The 17,090-nt window shown below is 40.5% G+C and overlaps 3 protein-coding genes across 4 annotated transcripts; 2 read left to right on the top strand and 1 right to left on the bottom strand.

Annotated features, from left to right (window-relative positions):
- The first annotated feature begins 554 nt into the window (after positions 1-554).
- On the top strand, positions 555-6,826 carry racgap1 (Rac GTPase activating protein 1). Its single transcript, XM_062458959.1, has 17 exons — positions 555-766; positions 1,036-1,126; positions 1,282-1,484; positions 1,612-1,754; positions 1,965-2,034; positions 2,167-2,220; positions 2,306-2,383; positions 2,476-2,593; positions 2,715-2,854; positions 3,070-3,234; positions 3,338-3,433; positions 3,514-3,712; positions 3,966-4,071; positions 4,337-4,469; positions 4,703-4,832; positions 4,974-5,079; positions 5,709-6,826. The coding sequence occupies exons 2-17, from the start codon at positions 1,042-1,044 to the stop codon at positions 5,782-5,784; spliced, it is 1,902 nt and encodes a 633-aa protein (XP_062314943.1). The 5' UTR covers positions 555-766; positions 1,036-1,041; the 3' UTR covers positions 5,785-6,826.
- A 980-nt stretch (positions 6,827-7,806) lies between these two features.
- si:ch211-210c8.6 (uncharacterized) lies at positions 7,807-10,667 on the bottom strand. 2 transcript variants are annotated; one of them, XM_062458957.1, is made up of 6 exons: positions 10,551-10,667; positions 10,235-10,358; positions 9,232-9,337; positions 8,877-8,983; positions 8,472-8,644; positions 7,807-8,364 (listed from the first exon to the last, which is right to left on the bottom strand). In XM_062458957.1, the coding sequence occupies exons 2-6, from the start codon at positions 10,344-10,346 to the stop codon at positions 8,086-8,088; spliced, it is 777 nt and encodes a 258-aa protein (XP_062314941.1). In that variant the 5' UTR covers positions 10,347-10,358; positions 10,551-10,667; the 3' UTR covers positions 7,807-8,085. The 2 variants fall into 2 exon arrangements, with proteins under 2 accessions (XP_062314941.1, XP_062314940.1); XM_062458956.1 differs by lacking the exon at positions 10,551-10,667 and having other exon boundaries at positions 10,235-10,544.
- Positions 9,529-17,059, top strand: bin2a (bridging integrator 2a). The gene is made up of 15 exons (XM_062458954.1): positions 9,529-9,636; positions 10,906-11,021; positions 11,172-11,252; positions 11,513-11,567; positions 11,698-11,792; positions 11,883-11,978; positions 12,094-12,201; positions 12,283-12,368; positions 12,529-12,604; positions 12,755-12,837; positions 13,201-13,858; positions 13,989-14,987; positions 15,424-15,472; positions 15,972-16,031; positions 16,238-17,059. The coding sequence occupies exons 2-12, from the start codon at positions 10,938-10,940 to the stop codon at positions 14,010-14,012; spliced, it is 1,446 nt and encodes a 481-aa protein (XP_062314938.1). The 5' UTR covers positions 9,529-9,636; positions 10,906-10,937; the 3' UTR covers positions 14,013-14,987; positions 15,424-15,472; positions 15,972-16,031; positions 16,238-17,059.
- The last annotated feature ends 31 nt before the right edge of the window (positions 17,060-17,090 follow it).

Genomic DNA, 17,090 nt, shown 5'->3' with positions numbered 1-17,090 from the left:
CTGTCTGTCTTTTTATGTGGTTTGCTCGGTCAATAGCTTACTGCTTTCCGATCAATAACCGATTACCTCAGATTAAATCAAGACAGGGTGTAGAAAGCCAAAACATCTGGCTCAGCAATTCTGTCTATCCAATTACATTATCACATGGTAACATCATTGATACAATAACTGTACACATTTTAATAATACCATATATGACCATAACCCTATAGCACATAACTACAACCACTATTATTTAGAGCCGTCATTATCCTTACTGTGTGTGCATTATTATTATTATTATTGGTCGAGTGTTGATCGTCCCAGCAGTAAGCTATTTACAGTTAACTTAACCTCTTTTGTCTTTATATATTTTTTAGATGAGTCCAATGAAACATACTCATAATTTCTTTAAGCGTACTAAAACCGATTTTTGCCCACACTGCATTTTCGCCCTCATCAAGGGACAGAGTGGTAACAATTCCCAGACCTGCAATAAGGGGGCGCTTCCTATAAAGGAGTTTTTAGGAATCCCAGCCCAGTCTGGGCCGACGCACATAGAACGGTGATATGATTGGCTGTTTCGGCCACCGGACTAAATTTGAAATAGAACGCGCTCAGGCGGCTGAACTGATTCTACATTCGCCAGGGCTGAGCACCACTCTCCCAACATTTTAGGCTAGACAATATAGAACATTAGCAGCAAAAATCTGAGGTGTATATGTTATACAGGATTTTATAATTGTGTGGGACGTTTTTGCCATCACCAAGAGGAGAGTACACATTGGTAAGTGACTAAATCGCACTTGCTTTATTGTCTAGCTAGCATGCGAATAGCTAGTGCTAGCTACAGTTTAATTGTAAACAGTTTGTGCTACAGCAGTTACCTAGCTCTGCTGTACCGAGATTTTGCCATGCTATTTAAGAGGTTCAAGGCTAGCTAGTCTAGCACAACTTCCCGGATTTTGTAAAGAAATGCTTAAGTCTTGCTGAAGTGCTAAAGTAGCTAGGCTAGTCATAATATATGTTTATTGGTGGTTTGTGTGACTTCCTCAGACTATCATGGAAACTGCTGTGCTAAATCTGCACAGCGTGTTCGATAATTTGAGGTCCCAGGTTGACATCCTAAATGAGAGCATTGAGCCCCGTAAGTAACGTTAACTACTGATTTGGCAAACATTGGCCACCCTTTACAACGTGTTTGGAAAGTAAATAGCTAGTGCTATCTATCATCAATTTATCTAGCAATTCATCAACCTCGACATTATTAAATAACACTTATCATTTTCTATTATTTTTCAGAGTTCATTCAGATGGCAGTCAACTTTGAGGACTGTCGTCGTAGATGGCTCAGGGTTGAGCAAGATTTGGGGTCGTGTAAGGAAGTGCTATCCAAGGCAGAGACAGAGAGGGGGGCCTTGGAGGTCCAACTTAAGCATGCCCGTAATCAAATCGATGTGGAAATCCGCAGACGCCAGAAGGCTGAAGCAGACTGTGAAAAGTTGGTAAGGAGAGCTTCTTTCATTAACTGTTAGGTTCTTCTGTTTTGGTTATACCTCCTAAGACCGGTCACTCCTCAGGAGACATACAAACTCCTCACCCAATAAACTCTCTGTGTCTGCTTTGCTACAGGATCGTCAAATCCAACTCATCAGAGAACTGCTGATAACTGAGGGGTCCAGCCACAGCATCCAGCTTAACGAGGAGCAGCGCTCAGCTTTGGCCTTCCTCAACGCTCGCTCTCAGGCACCACCGAACCTCAACACAAGCCGGAGGTAAGGATCCACAATCATAGTTGGAGTCTACAGGAACCGATGACGCAGACCTCGAAACGTTTGCTGCTCTGTTATGATTTAAACTGAGATCTTTCTAGTACCATAACAATCATTTGAATACTTGAATTGTTTCAGTCTGGTGTTGATAGACTAGCTCTTTAGTTAATGTGTGATAAGTTAATTCTTAAGTTGGGGTTCTCTGCTCTGTAGACTGACCACCATTGATGAATCAGCTTCCATTCTGTCAGACATCAGCTATGATAAAACCGATGACTCCTTGGTAAGTTTGAAAAAGCAAAGAAGTGAGGTTTTTTCTTCTTTACTGTCCATTCTGCTTATGCGCAGACCACAGCAATAATAGGGTCAGTTGCCACAGCTCTGTTTGAACTGGGTCTGTGTGAATCAATTGCAGGACTGGGACTCCTCTGTCGTGAGGACCGTGCGACTCAAGAAGCGGGAGAAGAGGGTGAATTAATGTATTTCTTTAACACAACACTTGTTACAAGTATAGATTGTTTATTAGCAGCTAATGTGTTTAAACTTTATTTCAGCGCTCATCCCGCAACCATATTGATGGTCCACCATGTGCTTCCAAAAGATCTCGTTCAACTGGCAGAACTTCGGAAAGGGTAAATATGTATGACAGTAAATGGCAGAAGAGAGACTCTGTGCTTGTAAGTATTTAGAAATTCACTGATCAATGTTCTCTTTGTTGTGACAGGGAAATGAGTCTATTGTTGCCAAGACCACAGTGACTGTGCCTGCTGATGGAGGACCTGTGGAGGCCATCTCCACTATCGAGGCTGTTCCCTATTGGACCCGCAGCAAGAGAATGACTGGTGAGACCAGATAAAACTGGACCGGATGTCCACCACATTGTATTGCACTGAAATTAAATGTCTTCATAACCCTTGCTTGTATTGTGAGCCTATTTGGATGAATCCCTCTTGCATGTGTAAGGCGCCATGGAGTGGGACTCTGAGTCTGTCCAGTCTGAGAACGTCTTCAAACAGCCCAGCAGGCCTGAGAGAGAGACAAGGGCACCTAGCACACCACAGAGCAATGGGGGCGTTCGTCTTCATGAGTTCTGTTCTAAAACGGTGGGAGTCTGATTTGAATATCACTCATTTCTAGCTTAAGGGAGAAACCATTTCTGTAGTGAATGCTTTCTCATTAAAACGCTTGTCGCTTTCATTCTTGTTTTGGTTACTGGTTGTTACTTTGTCTGTGTTGGAGGCAAAAGCATAAATAAACCCGTTTATCAAAGTCTTTTATATTGGCTTTTAACAAGCACTGCTTTTCTTCTCTTGAACAGGTTATTAAGCCTGAGTCATGTGTGCCCTGTGGTAAGAGGATCAAATTTGGGAAGATATCCCTGAAGTGCCGTGACTGCAGAGTTGTTACTCACCCTGAGTGCCGTGAAAGGTGTCCCTTGCCCTGCATCCCCAACCTCGGTGGCACTCCTGTCAAAATAGGAGAGGTACAGGGAACAATTTCCTAATCAACCAATGTCTTCTTAACATTTTATGGAATATGAAATGGGTGACTGATGAACTAAACTGGCTTGCTATGTGTTGGTCCAGGGCACGCTGGCTGACTATGTCTCTGCCACATCTCCTATGATTCCCTCTCTGGTGGTGCACTGTGTCAATGAGATTGAGCAGAGGGGGCTGCATGAGGTGAGTAGTGTTTCCTGTCTGAACTTCTGTTGCACTCTGCTCATGACGTGTCACAACCTAACTATGTCGCTTTCATCCAGGTGGGGCTGTACCGCCTATCTGGTTCAGACCGCACAGTAAAGGATCTGAAAGAGAAGTTCCTGCGTGGCAAGACTGTTCCTCTGCTATGCAAGGTGGATGACATCCATGCCATCACAGGCCTCCTTAAGGACTTCCTGAGGAACCTCAAGGAACCTCTCCTCACTTTCCGTCTGAACCGTGCCTTCATGGACGCAGCAGGTGGGTGTAGGTCCAGACTTCAGACTGGGGCAGAGAAAAGATGAATTGGTTTGAATTGTCTTGGTTGCTTAACGTCTTGCTTAAGAGTGTCTGCTAAATGATCTTTGCTATTGCAATCTTGAATGATAATTTCTTTGCCAGTCACTTTATTATGTTCCTTTTATCATACACCTATGTACTTCTGTCACAACATCCCCTTTATGTATTCTTAATAAGTTTCCTTGTTGTCTTCACATGCTGTCCTCTCCCTCAGAGTTAGCTGATGAGGACAACAGCATTGCCCTGATGTACCAGACCATCAGTGACCTGCCCCAGGCCAACAGGGACACCTTAGCCTTCCTGATCATTCATCTACAGCGGTTAGCTGCCATTGTGTTATTGGTACTTCAATGGGAAGAATAATTTGATAAGTCAGGTGGCTGAGCGGTTAGGGAATCGGGCTAGTAATCTGAACGTTGCAAGTTTGATTCCTGGCTGTGCCAAAAGACGTTGTGTCCTTGGGAAAGGCACTTCACCCTACTTGCCTCGGGGGAATGTCCCTGTACTTACTGTAAGTCGCTCTGGATAAGAGCGTCTGCTAAATGACTAAATGTAAAATGCTATAAAATGACGACTGTCTTTCAGAGTCGCCCAAAGTGTGGACACAAAAATGGACATCACCAATCTGGCTAGGGTGTTTGGACCAACCCTTGTTGCTCATGCAGTGCCTGACCCAGACCCTATGACAATCCTGCAAGATACTAAACGCCAGCCTAAGGTACTAGACACAAAGAAACAGCATTATGGCCTGTTTTGACTGATGGTACTGCTCCACTAAACATCACAGGATTCCATCGTCCTTATATTTGATTAACAGAAGTTTCTCATCGTCTTTTATTCTTTGGCCTGGAGCATTCTTAAGCTTCCCCGGGAATAACGATGGTGCAATATGCTGTAATTTCTAGAAGGCGATAACAGTTCATATTTCTTGTATTATCCCCGTTCCTCCAGGTTGTGGAGCGTTTGCTGGCCCTGCCAGTGGAGTATTGGAGCCAGTTCATGATGGTGGACCAGGAGCACCCCCACCCAGACCACATGATCATTGAGAATGCCAACTGCTATGCCACTCCTGACCAGAAAGGTGAGAGCCTGTTCATCCGTAAAACTCTCATTATGTATGTAGGACATACCGCTTAAACTTATCAAGATTGCATTAAAAAAAAAGGATTTTTGTGTTATTATAGTGTTTACTTTCTTCTTCTTCTCCTTGATTGTTGCACAGTGAGCATGCTGGGGCCCCTCACCACTCCAGAGCACCAGATGAACAAGACCCCGTCTACCAGTTCCCTGTCTCAACGCATGAAGTCCACTCTGACCAAGACACCCAAGTAAGCACTCTCCACAGCTGCTACCAGATAGTGTACATGTTGGATGTAGTACTCCACTGGACAGCTTTCACTTGTCAAATCGCCTTAGAAGAGTTGTGAAAAAAGTTGTCAAATGTGCCAAAATCCATTTTAAAGGCTTATATATCAAGGGCACACATTTAAGTTGCAAACAGCTCCCAGCACACTTTGTCCATAAAACCATAATGAGGTGACGAGGCAATTACGGTGCCTATACAACCTGACTGCAGTTCATCTAAGCAGTCACCTGAGACAACTGGACACCGATGATATCAACAAAGAATAACTAAGTACAACATATGAAAAAGTAGTCTGTATAACAGCATAGATTTATATTTGGGGCCTGCCTGTCCCTTGTCACCCAGTTTTTCAATTGTTTCTGGAGAACATAAAAATACCCAGTAAAATTTAGATGATTACAGACTGCAAACACTATCCACAATAATTGTGTTTAGACTGTTAGTGTAATTAATGTTTCTCTAAATATCAGATTTGGCTGACCCTGGCAAAAGTGAATATATACATTTTGAGCATTTTAACCTGATTATTTTATTGAATACATTTCAAACTTCCTAATTCGATTAACCACAACAAATGTTTGCGGTTGCCAGATTTGGGAGTAAAAGCAAATCTGCGGTTGGATTTTCTCGCCAAGGAAACTTCTTTGCCTCGCCACTCCTCAAGTAATCCAAAGCAGGAATCCATCTGGAGAGCAGCTCATCTGCCGGGAAACCCTGCAATATTCAGCGATACATTTTTTTACTTTTCTACATTCCACATAATCCAACAGTGCTTCTACAGCAACTATAAACTCCTTTTTGTGTGTTTTATATTTCAAAATGGTAAGAGATGTTATGTTTTGTGTGTCTGACCTTAAAGCAGCCAAAGTCAATACAACTGCCAGTGTTTTTAAAGCTTTCGTTTTTGGGCTCTCATTTTAGATGTTCTTCTTTTACTATCATAACCAGTGACTAATGTTTGTACAGTTTGTGGTCTGCTGTGATTTTCCAGTAAGAGGAATTTGTATGCTTTGGCATTTTTGCCTGATTTGCGTAAAAAAATGTTTAATTCAAAATACTATTCAACTCATGTGTCACTCAGTAGTTGAAAAATCGACTTAACTGCCAACCATTGAAATTGAGTTGAGCTGTTGAAGTAAGATTGCATGTGACAATTCTATTGTATTTGTAATGTATGCATTCTAATGTCAGGCAAATTAATAACTTTATTTTGACCGGACATGTTTCATTTTCTGTTTGTATCAGTGAAGCCACAGCATGTGATTTTATTCTGATTTTAAGATGTTTAGCAGCATACAACTTGGTAAAGTTTGAGTGATTTATTAATCAGATATATGTATAGTAGTAAGCAAGCAGCTATACAGAGTGTTAATGTGCAGATTGCATGTTTTAAAGGACAACATTTCATATTTTTTCATATTGAGTGTTCTATAGGCTACACTCCAAATGGTCCTTGGACCTTGTCATAATATGAACAGAATATTACTGATGTTCTGTTGGCATTGTATTGGATCTTTATGATCATTTACTGCCCTCTGATGTTTGCATAAAAGGAGGTTGATTATATCACTGGTGTTTATCACCATTGCATTTTTAACCATCATGATAGGCAGACAATGCAATATAAATTGTGACATTTGAACTGATTTGTGGAGTCTGTGATTTGTAAAATGCTGAATACAGTACATTTAAAAAATGTTTTAATTTTGTCCTTCATTACTGATACTTTACTGTTATCCTGGCAATGTTCCTCAATACTGCTGCCTGTGGTTGTTTATCTTACAGACTTCTGGGTGTACATTTATTCATTTAGCAGATGCTTTTATCCAAAGCCATTTCCAAGAGAGAGCTTTACAAAAAGTGCATAGGTCAATGATCATAAACAATGAGATAGCCCCAAAAATTGCGGGTAGCCAAAAACTTGAAGCATACATTGTGAAAAGCAAATAAGTCCCAAAGGGTAGAACCAGAATAGCGTGTAGTTAAACAAATTACATTGAAACATGATTCTCGAAAATGCTAGAGTGTATCTGGAGGAAAGCAAGCAACAATAATATAATTCACAGTGAGTACAAAGGGATAAATCAGTTACAACTAACCAACAAGAGCAACCAACAAGTCCCTCAATAATTGTCATTGTGTTCCTGGAGGAAGTAAGCTAATGTCTGATCCAACAAATCTTAAGTGCTGGTGTACTCCCCGAACAAGTGTGTCTTTACCCTTTTCTTAACCCTTGTGCTGCCTTCGGGTCACATGACCCAAAGGTTCATAACGAACCATCATTGTGTTTACCCAATTTTACCCAATACAAAAACAAATAAAAATAATTTTCTTTTAACCTTCGCAATGTGGGGGGGGGGTCTGACGCATGCTTACAAAAATACAAAATTGCTTTACTTTGTTTTTGTATGCGGTAAAGTTGTCGCAATACGACGGTGGGTCACAACGACTGATGGGTCAGAATGACCCGAAGATAACACAAGGGTTAAAGGTGGAGAGACAGTATCTCTGATGGAGGTGGGGAGATGATTCTCCCCACCACACCTAGCTTGTGTTCCACACTTAGCTTGTGTTTGATGGAAAGGCTGCAGAGATCTGGTTGTAAGCCCAAATGATAAATACATTTATCATTTGATATATACATTTATCATTTGATAATGGTTAATACTTAAAGAACACACATTTAATATCACATTTGGAACAGTTTATTGTCAATAATTGATCATTATTACCAGTGAAATATAACAATGTGTGCTGCAACTGCATCAAGTTGATAAAAACGTTTTATAGTCATAATTTATATCATGTAATAAGCCAATCTAAGCAATGTTGACAAATAATAGTACAACCATTAAATGTGTGAATGAACTTTGGTACAAGAACAACCATGTTGGGTGGATGGGGCACAGAACGATTCTGCAATAAATGTCCATTTTTTTTGCATCAGCCAAGAAGAAGACAAAGAACATCAAAACTTGGGATGTGGCCAAAGAAGAGGAGTGTTCTTAATGTATTCCTGAAAGCCAGGGTCAGAGCCCCACTTCTTCATTGCCTGCTTCTCCAATATAGGAATGCCACTGACATGACGCAGCAGGAACCAGACAAAGAGAGGGGACACAACACTCAAGTACTGGGGACCCTGCATCACAGATGAAGCAGAGACCCAGAGGCCTGACCACTGCAGGACCTCTCCCAGGTAGTTTGGGTGACGACTGTAGGCCCACAATCCACTCTGGATAAACTTTCCCTGAAAAGACAGTGAGTTAATTCAGGAGAGATTAAAGCATCTATGAATTTCCAAGATGTTTCCTAGTTCTCTTATTAGTTACAAATGTCATTACTAAGCTGTCTTACAGCATTATCCGGATTCTGCTTGAATAGCCACTTCTGCTGGTCAGCAATGGCCTCAGTGGCAAAGCCTAGGCCCCATATCCCCCAGCCAATATAGTCCCTCACTCCCAGGGGCTCATCTCTCCCTTCACTGTTGAGCATGAGAGTGGGCAGCAGGGTCATAAACACCCAGATAGCTGAAAGGAAGAGGGATTGATTAATCAAAGCACAACATGATTTTCAAGACTAATTAACAAACTAGAGCCTGGTATCAGTGTCACTGGCACATCTGGCTGTATGCATTAATAAAGATCAGGATGCTGAGAAGTAGTGAGTGGATTCCACCAACCCAGCACACAAGGTTACACAAGGATTATGGAAATCACCGCTATGTACGGGTGAGGAGGCGGCCATGATAACTCCAAGTACCTTGAACACTCCAGTACACAAAGAAAGTCCCTGGGCTGTCTCTGACATTGTTAAACCGCCGATCCTGGCCGTCCTTCAGGATCCGCATGAAGAGGAATGTACCAAGCCTGCAGAAAAGAACAAGGCAGCCGCTCTCACATTAACCCAAACATTATTCATTAACTCAGGATGTAAGTTCCTACTTAATGACTTACATCCTCTGAAGCAACCAAGGCTCTGTGTTCCAGCTGATATAAGGACTAGATACAGGGTATACACGTGAATTGGTGCTCTAGATTCATTTATATATTTGCTGCTATTTATTGTGGGTATCACAGTTTGGGGGTGTCACTGGATGGAGGTCCCTGGGTCTTACCGTAGTCCCCATGCTGTCACCAGTCCAGTCTGCACATTCTGTCGCACATGACCGGTCCCTCCCCAGAAACGACTCAAGTGGGCAAGCAGTATAAATGTGCCTGACCCTGAAAAAACAAAATAACATCATGGTTTAGCATGTGACTTTTGTCTCTTAGGCATGGTGCACCATGGCTCAGCCCACCAACACTGCTATCATAGCCTACTTGTTGCACAGTAAGGCGTGTTCAATGAATATTTTACCCAGAACCTACAGACAATTGGCTCCAAAGTTCAAGGGTAGGCTAAAACATTTCCATGAGCACAGAACACAGAAGGGAAGCTAAGAAGACGAGTGAAAGGAGTGTCATTCATTTGTTTAACTGACAAAAAAAGCTAATTAATGACATTCTACAGGTAAGTTGCAGTTTTATATAACCTATGAGAATGTAATTTCTGAAACGTTGTGATTTTCTCTTCATTATATTATCGCCTATATCTCAATTTTACAGGATTTTTTTTACATATGGGAATAGATAAGGCCTGTTCCTATAACCCAATCAGAGTGGGATTGTTTTTAAAGCCAGGATTGTTTTTAAAGCCAACTGCTGCGTTTAAAGTGTCATGTCCGAAATGTCATAGGCTACGTTAAAATAAAACATTAAAATTGCTGTTCGCGGCGTGTAACAACTTTAGCCTGTCAGTCCATTCTCGTTATTAAGTCACACACTCGTAAACTGGGCCTACTTATAAGGAATAAAGAATCAAGGAGGAGTCCTCGAGCTGTTTCACAATAAAGCTGTTTAGATAACTGGGTTTTGTAACAATGACCTGTTACAAGTTATCTAATGATTTTTTGGGGGGATACATTTTCTAAACGTGCAAATCATTAAAAGCTATCTACAAATAAATTAGACAACTAACGCTACACATTTATAAAATTGGCATTGGCACTGTAATATCGAGGCTGGCACTGCAGCAAAATTCTTCATGCATTCCCTTAAAAGATAAGATAATAACATTACCTGCTAAATCATAGAACTTTTCGGTTTTGAGAGCTGCCGCTATAGCCCAACCAGCCCACTGGATACCGAGGTCGGTGGCTGCACACTTCGCTAACGTGCTCCCCATTATCATGTCCGACAATTTCTGAAGAAGTAAATGGTATTCCAACATCAGTCCAACCAAGTGTTGTCACATAAACTGTGTAAAGTTCACTCCTTCCATGCTAATATGGCATTTGTAGGATGTGACTATTACTAGCTGCTTGTCTCAATTTTCTGACCTTTCCTTACATCGCGCACTTGTCCACACTAACAGACTTAAAAGCATAATACTTACAGGAACAGTATATTCCTTCACATGTGATGTTTATTGAGCGGAAGCGGGCTGTTTCTAACTTCTGAGGAGTCACAAGGAGATAACAAGTGCAGAACAGGATTTAGAAAATTTTAAAGCGTCCTCCTTGAATGCTGGGAATTGTAGTCTTGGGTAATTATCCAAAGCAAAAAAAAGGAAAAGCCAGTTGATGAACAAAATGCCGAAATTTACCTTGATAATGACCAACGCTGCTGATGCATAAGTGAAATGTTTACTTTATCTGGCTAAATACTTTTTTAAATGGAAAAGATTGAACTGTTCTGTATTCTACAAAAAATATATGTACTTTTTTTTTTATATATATAAGCCTAAATAGAAATAAGAACTAAGAAAAGATACAGACACACCATGGCAGAGGGCAACAGTCCAAAAGGAGGTGCAGTGGTCTTTGCCAAACGAGTCCAAAGGCAGCTGAGCAGGGGCAAGGAGAAGGTACAATCTTCTCTACAAGCTCCTTCCATATTTCCATGTATAAAATCTACAAAAGGACCTTGGTTCTGCAATTGGTTTGATCTCACTCAATTTATTGGAGGTCTACCTGTTTGACGAGTTCTGATTGGCTTGTCTGTTTGTATTCACCAGGTCCTGCAAAAACTAGGAAAGACAGTGGAAACCAAAGATGAAGAATTTGACAAATGCCTCCAAAATTTGAATGACCAACAGGTATTCTTTATGTAGACTGCTCTAAAAAGACAATACCAACAATGTATATCAGTGTATGTAAATGTGGCTTTAGACTATTTTACTTGAAATTGATGAAAGCATAAAATGTACACTATATGACATTACCAGTGTAGTGTCTAATTCTACTGCATTTTGTGTTAGTTCGGATAAACTCGACAACTAGGGAAAGTCTCCACGCCGAATAATGAATTGAGTTTAGTAGCAAATGCATGCATTAGTGTGTGCCACTTCATTTTCAGAGTGATGGGCACAGGTTGTTCAAGGACCTGAAGGTCTACATTAATACTGTCAATGGTGAGCATTTGTTTTGTCTATGGTGTTTAAGATATGGCGATGTCCCTATTGTGAATAGTTCTCCATCTTAAAACCCTTACCATCTGTGCTCAAGGCCCAATAATACAGTATATCTCTCTACTTTCTACAGAAATGCGGGAAGCTTCAAAACGGCTTTCCCAGTCTCTGTTTGACGTTTATGAAAGTGACTGGGAAGGAGAAGAAGATTTAGGAGCAATAGTAGAGGTTAGTCTTGGAAAGTGGTGTACCTTTCACAGTTGTGTGTGAAAAACTAAAAAGGGAAGTATAACTTATCCTTTTTAATGTCCTTATTAGGGTGAGGACCTCCTATGGAATGACTATGAGACAAAGCTGGTAGACCAGGCTCTCCGTACTATGGAGTCTTATATGAGCCAGTTTCCAGATGTCAGGGTAAGTCAAGAGCAAACACACACCTGGATAATTTGTGTAGACACATCCGTGACACCCTCCGCACACACTCACACACCTATCTAAGACTTTATTTGTTTTTGTGTGAATTTTGCAGGAGAGGGTGGCTAAACGAGGCAGGAAATTGGTGGACTATGATTCTTCCCGTCACCACTTGGAGGCGCTACAGACTGCTAAAAAGAGAGATGATAATAAAATTTCCAAGGTCAGAGAGAACACACAATTTAGGTTGGATTTAAATGAACATTTGACCAATACACATAATGGTGTGCTTCATTCTGTGCAGGCAGATGATGAAGTGAACATTGCTCAGAATGTCTTTGAAGGAATCAACAGAGAACTGAGAGATGAGCTCCCTGTCCTCTTTGACAGGTACATTAAGGACACTGGGTTAGAGGTTATTTAGAGCTAAATCATATTTTTTCCCCCAAGATTATTAATCTGATTAGCTGTGTAAATAATGATTAAATCCCCAAACATTGAGCTCACCTAAGTGTTTTTGAACAAATGTTTATTCTGTCTGTTTCTGAAGCCGCATTGGATGCTATGTGTCAGTCTTTACGGCAGTTTCAAATCTAAGGGATATTTTCTTCAAAGAAATTAGCACGGTATGTTGGTTTTCATCAACTTTGTATTACAGATTGAAAATATTTGATTCAGTTTGTCTACATTTTGTATAAATATCAACATGTTTGTATTTGTAAGTTTTAGTTTGTATGTTAGTTTCATTTCTAAAGTCACACCATACTTTGTTCCAGCTCAACAAAGATTTACAGAGTGTGATAAAAGATCTACAGGCTCAACATCCAGACAAGGTGTTTGTTGTTAAAGGATTGCAGCGGTAGGTGGGATTCAGATTTATTCCTTAGATGCAATCAGAGTTTAATCAAAGTTGAGTTTAACCCTCGTGCTGCCTTCGGGTCACATGACCCAAAGGTTCATAACGAACCATCGTTGTGTTTACCCAATTTTACCCAATACAAAAACAAATACAAATAATTTTCTTTTAACCATTCCAATGTGGGGGGTCTGAGACAGCCCGACAGTTAAAAGAAAATGCTTCACTTTGTTTTTGTATGAGGTAAATTTGTCGCAATACGACGGTGGGTCACAATGACTGATGGGTCAGAATGACCCGAAGATAACACAAGGGTTAAGTCAAATTATTGGCTAAAATGTTTTGTTATTCCGCATTACCTTTCAGAACTGGCTCTTTGAAAAGACGCTCACTTATGTCTCCCAAGGCATGGAAGTCCAGCTTTTCTGACTTCCATTCAAGCTATAGTCCTAAACCAAGCCATTCCAGTCGAGAGCTAAGGTCCAGCTTAAGGTCCCCTGATAGGCTACACTATGAAGAGACACAAAGCAGCACCCTTTCAGTCTCCCCTCAGTCCCAGCCCGTGGAGGAACCTGTCATAGAGGTCAGGGAACTGGACGCAGCCTCCACCCGTAGTGATGGTTCCCCGGGAGAGGAGAAGTCGGAGCCTAGTGGGAATGATCCCCCTTCAGAGGCCACTGGGGGTGGCCATGATTTAGAGGTAGAGGAGAATAACCTGGGGAAGGAAGAAAAGGGAGTGAAGGAAGATCAGCCTGAGCCATCTTCAGATCAACATTATACTGTCTCAGATAAGAAAACAGAAGGTGAATGCCCACCTCTGACAGAGAATAATCTCCAAGTTACCAACCACAAGTCTGAGAGCTTGGAGCTCCAGCATTCTGGAGCAAACCTTCCCAAGCTGCACATTGAAGAGACCTCTGAGAACCCCGTTGCCCTTGGGCTGCCAGAAGCCAATGGTTTGAAAAATGGTGAGGTCTCTGACAGCCTTGACCATGACCTCAATGGCTCTGCATGCATCCAAAAGGTGAGCTGCTAGCAAGACCCACACACCACACCCAACAAATACATACAGTTCTAATAATTTCTAGTAATCCTTTAACACAGATCTTAATCCACTGTAGGGTAACTGTATCTCGGCTTTGTTTGAATTGCAGGGTGACAGAACAACAGAAGTCTAAGAGATATGGTTTGCTTTTGCATATGATCAGAGGGGCATTCAGAGTGCCTTGTGCCATCTGAACAAGAGGTTCATGCAAATTTTGATCTAATTTTAATTTTAAAAACTTAAATTATTATGATTTACTTTAACTAAATCTGTATAGTGTTTAGCTATAATAATGTTTGAAGCAAAATCATTCACAATGCCACGTGTATAGCTCTGCTGTATTTATCCTGTTCACAGCGCAAGCTGTAGGTTAAATAATCGAGACTGAGGTCAAGATGAGATGACAAAGGGCTATTGGAGCAAGATCAGAAAATCTGTGCCAAATGTCTTGCTGTGGGAAAATAATTGTCATTGTCCAATAATGTAATGTTCTTAATAGGAAAATTATGTATTTCAGAAATAATTTGTACTATTGCTGTGCACAAGTTTGTGCCAATGTATCTCTACAATTGAAAATGGTTCTTAGTCTACCAAAGGTTGGAGAAGTAATCATATCCAGTTATCTAATCATCTTGTGACATTTTTATAATTTATAAAGAAAATATGACATTTTACTTTTAGTGAATTGATTTCCCCTCTTCCTTTAAAATGTGTTAACAATAATTATGATGTTTGAATATTGAATATAGTTTGAGTATAATGAGCATTGAAGTATAATTTTTTCCACATAATTCACGATTAAAGGCACAAAACGCGGCCGTGGTTTAAAATCATTTTTCACATCTGTACCACACAATAGGTCACACCCCGGGATTTAGGAAAAACTCGTGCATGCATTTTTGCGAACGCGGAAAACAAAAAAAAGCATCAGAAAAGTTTGAGCCAACAGCACGCCTTGAGTAAAGAATTTCCCGTGCTCTGGATGCGTTGGGTGTGTGCTTGCTATAGTTAGCCAGGTAGCTGGTAACTTTTACATTTTAGTTTTGTTGGAGCCTCCGTCGAATTGCGTTCAGTGACTAGAAAAAACGCCATAGCTGACAACGGCTAGGTAAGTTTTCTCACCAAAATCACCGTGTGATGAATCATGCCTGATTGATACGACACTGCATGATAGCTAACTAGGAAGTTTGAAGGCTAGATAGCTAATGAGTAATTACTATTTAACGCATTGATTGAGCAAGCCAATTGTATTTTGTGCTCACTAGCTAACGTACCTACATAATTCAACGTGAAGTGCACTTGAATGAAAGCCTTTTTGGGGAATAAAGATTATGCTGGAAATTGGTTTATAAAGCCTGCTGCTGTTCACTTTGTTTCTGTGACGTGACATTGACAACAAGTAACCGGTGTGAACGTTTTCGCTTGATTACTGCATGTGTCTCTCTTAATTGAATTAGTAATGAGTCAGTTACAGTTAGTGTGATGCATTTGTAACCGCTAAGTAGGCCTACTTGTTTACAGTATGTTATTGATATAATTGCTAGATCCAACTCCTGACACCAGCCAACATGACTTCCATTTCACCCGTAACTGGTAAGGTGGGAACTCGTTTCCTGTTAAACAAAACATAAATATTTTATCTTACATGTTTTTGCTGTTCAATGGATCTCACAGTTTAGTCATGAAAACAGCTGTCATGAAACTTGTTAAAGTGGCACTGAGGTAGTTTACCTTATACCACTGTTTCATATGTCTAAGACTAAATTAAATATGTACAGTATATCAAAGGCTATTTCCCAGTTAGGATATATCATTCACTGACAAATTTGCCACGTTTATCCTCTTGGTAACACTTCACCTTTTCCAGGCCTGCTGAGTTGGTTTCCCTCTGATTTAAGATATTGTGTAATGTCAGATAGATGCCAAATTAAAGCAGGATTTAACCTGAGGTGCTGGCTTGTTTCTGTTTCAGCCCTTGATAATCAGATTAGTGTCCTAAAAGTTCTGATTCATGGTGAAAAAAAACTAGGCAGTTTCACACAAGGAGCAGAATCTGTGTTCACCTTTTTTCATATTAACATACTTGTTTCAGCAACAGAAATGAGTCCCACGACAGCACTTCCCAGTCATACAGACTCCACTGTGATCGGAGGTAATTTCCATCAATGTCATGTCAATCAGGATGGCAACGCCTTCTTACATTGCTCCACAACAAAGGCTACAGATATAATATTACAAGACTGTGTGTGTGAGATATTCTGAACATTTTAGCCAGTGTGATAAACCAATGGAGATTATACCAAATCATAAAGTTCACCTGGTTTCACAGTGTCTCACAGTCTCTTGTTCTCTCCATAGTGGTTATCGTCCTTGTACTGCTGACTCTTGCTGGTCTAGGTTTCTTCCTCTACCGCTACCTGTGTCATAACAAAGGAGACTACAGAACCACAGGGGAACTTGCTCCAGGTGATGACCCTGATCTGGACCACAGGGAACCAGTGGCTGGTGAAAAGAAGGAGTATTTCATTTAAACTAGATTCAAGGCAAACATGAAGGAAGTCCTCTACCCCGATGAACTTAGGAATCGATTGCCTGTAAAAAGGGACGCCACTGTATATGATATATATATTCCTATATAGGAAGATTTTCTTTTAGAGATTCTTCTCTGCGAAACACAATCATCCATTTGGGTAAATGAGCTGGGCTAAAATGAGATTTACAGTGAAGGAAAAACACTGGTGATACAGTTTGACATGGCAGGTGTATGCAGGTAGAAGATATCTTAAACATCTGGAGAAGAAGCAGGACAGGTTCACTTTATTAAGTCTCCACACTCCCACATTCATTACTATTGTTGTCATATCTGCCATGTGAGTTTTATTATTTTCTTTGTTAATATTTAGGCTAGTGTGTCCATGGAGCCCTTTTGACTTTTTCATGCTATGGAGTTAAAATCACAATTTATTAGGCTGTTATTTATAACTTGTCATACTTTACTATTGGTTATTTCTTTTTGTTAGGTATGGGCAGCTAAATGTTGAATGTATGCTCCTTGTTACATATCATATTACTTTTACTGGCTAAACTTGTTTGTATGGTCAAATGTTCAATATTTGGTCACTGATATGACATGCTGCTATCAGAGACATCTAGATGGCAATAAAGCTTTTTTTCCTTTTTTTTTCCAGCTGTCTTTTAATGTGTTAACAGG

The sequence above is a fragment of the Osmerus eperlanus genome, chromosome 4 (assembly GCF_963692335.1).
Source record: "Osmerus eperlanus chromosome 4, fOsmEpe2.1, whole genome shotgun sequence".
Taxonomy (NCBI): domain Eukaryota; kingdom Metazoa; phylum Chordata; class Actinopteri; order Osmeriformes; family Osmeridae; genus Osmerus; species Osmerus eperlanus.
Note: the sequence above shows the minus strand (reverse complement) of the source record. Positions and strands in the feature narration are given on the sequence as shown.

Bases quoted from the DNA above. Each gene is read 5' to 3' on its own strand.
- bin2a (XM_062458954.1), top strand. From the start codon at position 10,938: ATGGCAGAGGGCAACAGTCCAAAAGGAGGTGCAGTGGTCTTTGCCAAA. The intron at 11,022-11,171 runs GTACAATCTTCT...TGTATTCACCAG, and splicing joins TGAGCAGGGGCAAGGAGAAG to GTCCTGCAAAAACTAGGAAA. The intron at 11,568-11,697 runs GTGAGCATTTGT...TACTTTCTACAG, and splicing joins CTACATTAATACTGTCAATG to AAATGCGGGAAGCTTCAAAA.
- racgap1 (XM_062458959.1), top strand. From the start codon at position 1,042: ATGGAAACTGCTGTGCTAAATCTGCACAGCGTGTTCGATAATTTGAGG. The intron at 2,035-2,166 runs GTAAGTTTGAAA...AATCAATTGCAG, and splicing joins ATAAAACCGATGACTCCTTG to GACTGGGACTCCTCTGTCGT. The intron at 2,855-3,069 runs GTGGGAGTCTGA...TCTCTTGAACAG, and splicing joins ATGAGTTCTGTTCTAAAACG to GTTATTAAGCCTGAGTCATG.
- si:ch211-210c8.6 (XM_062458956.1), bottom strand. From the start codon at position 10,385: ATGTTGGAATACCATTTACTTCTTCAGAAATTGTCGGACATGATAATG. The intron at 9,338-10,234 runs GTAATGTTATTA...TTGTTTTTTCAG, and splicing joins AAAGTTCTATGATTTAGCAG to GGTCAGGCACATTTATACTG. The intron at 8,645-8,876 runs GTACTTGGAGTT...TCTTCCTTTCAG, and splicing joins TGTGTACTGGAGTGTTCAAG to CTATCTGGGTGTTTATGACC.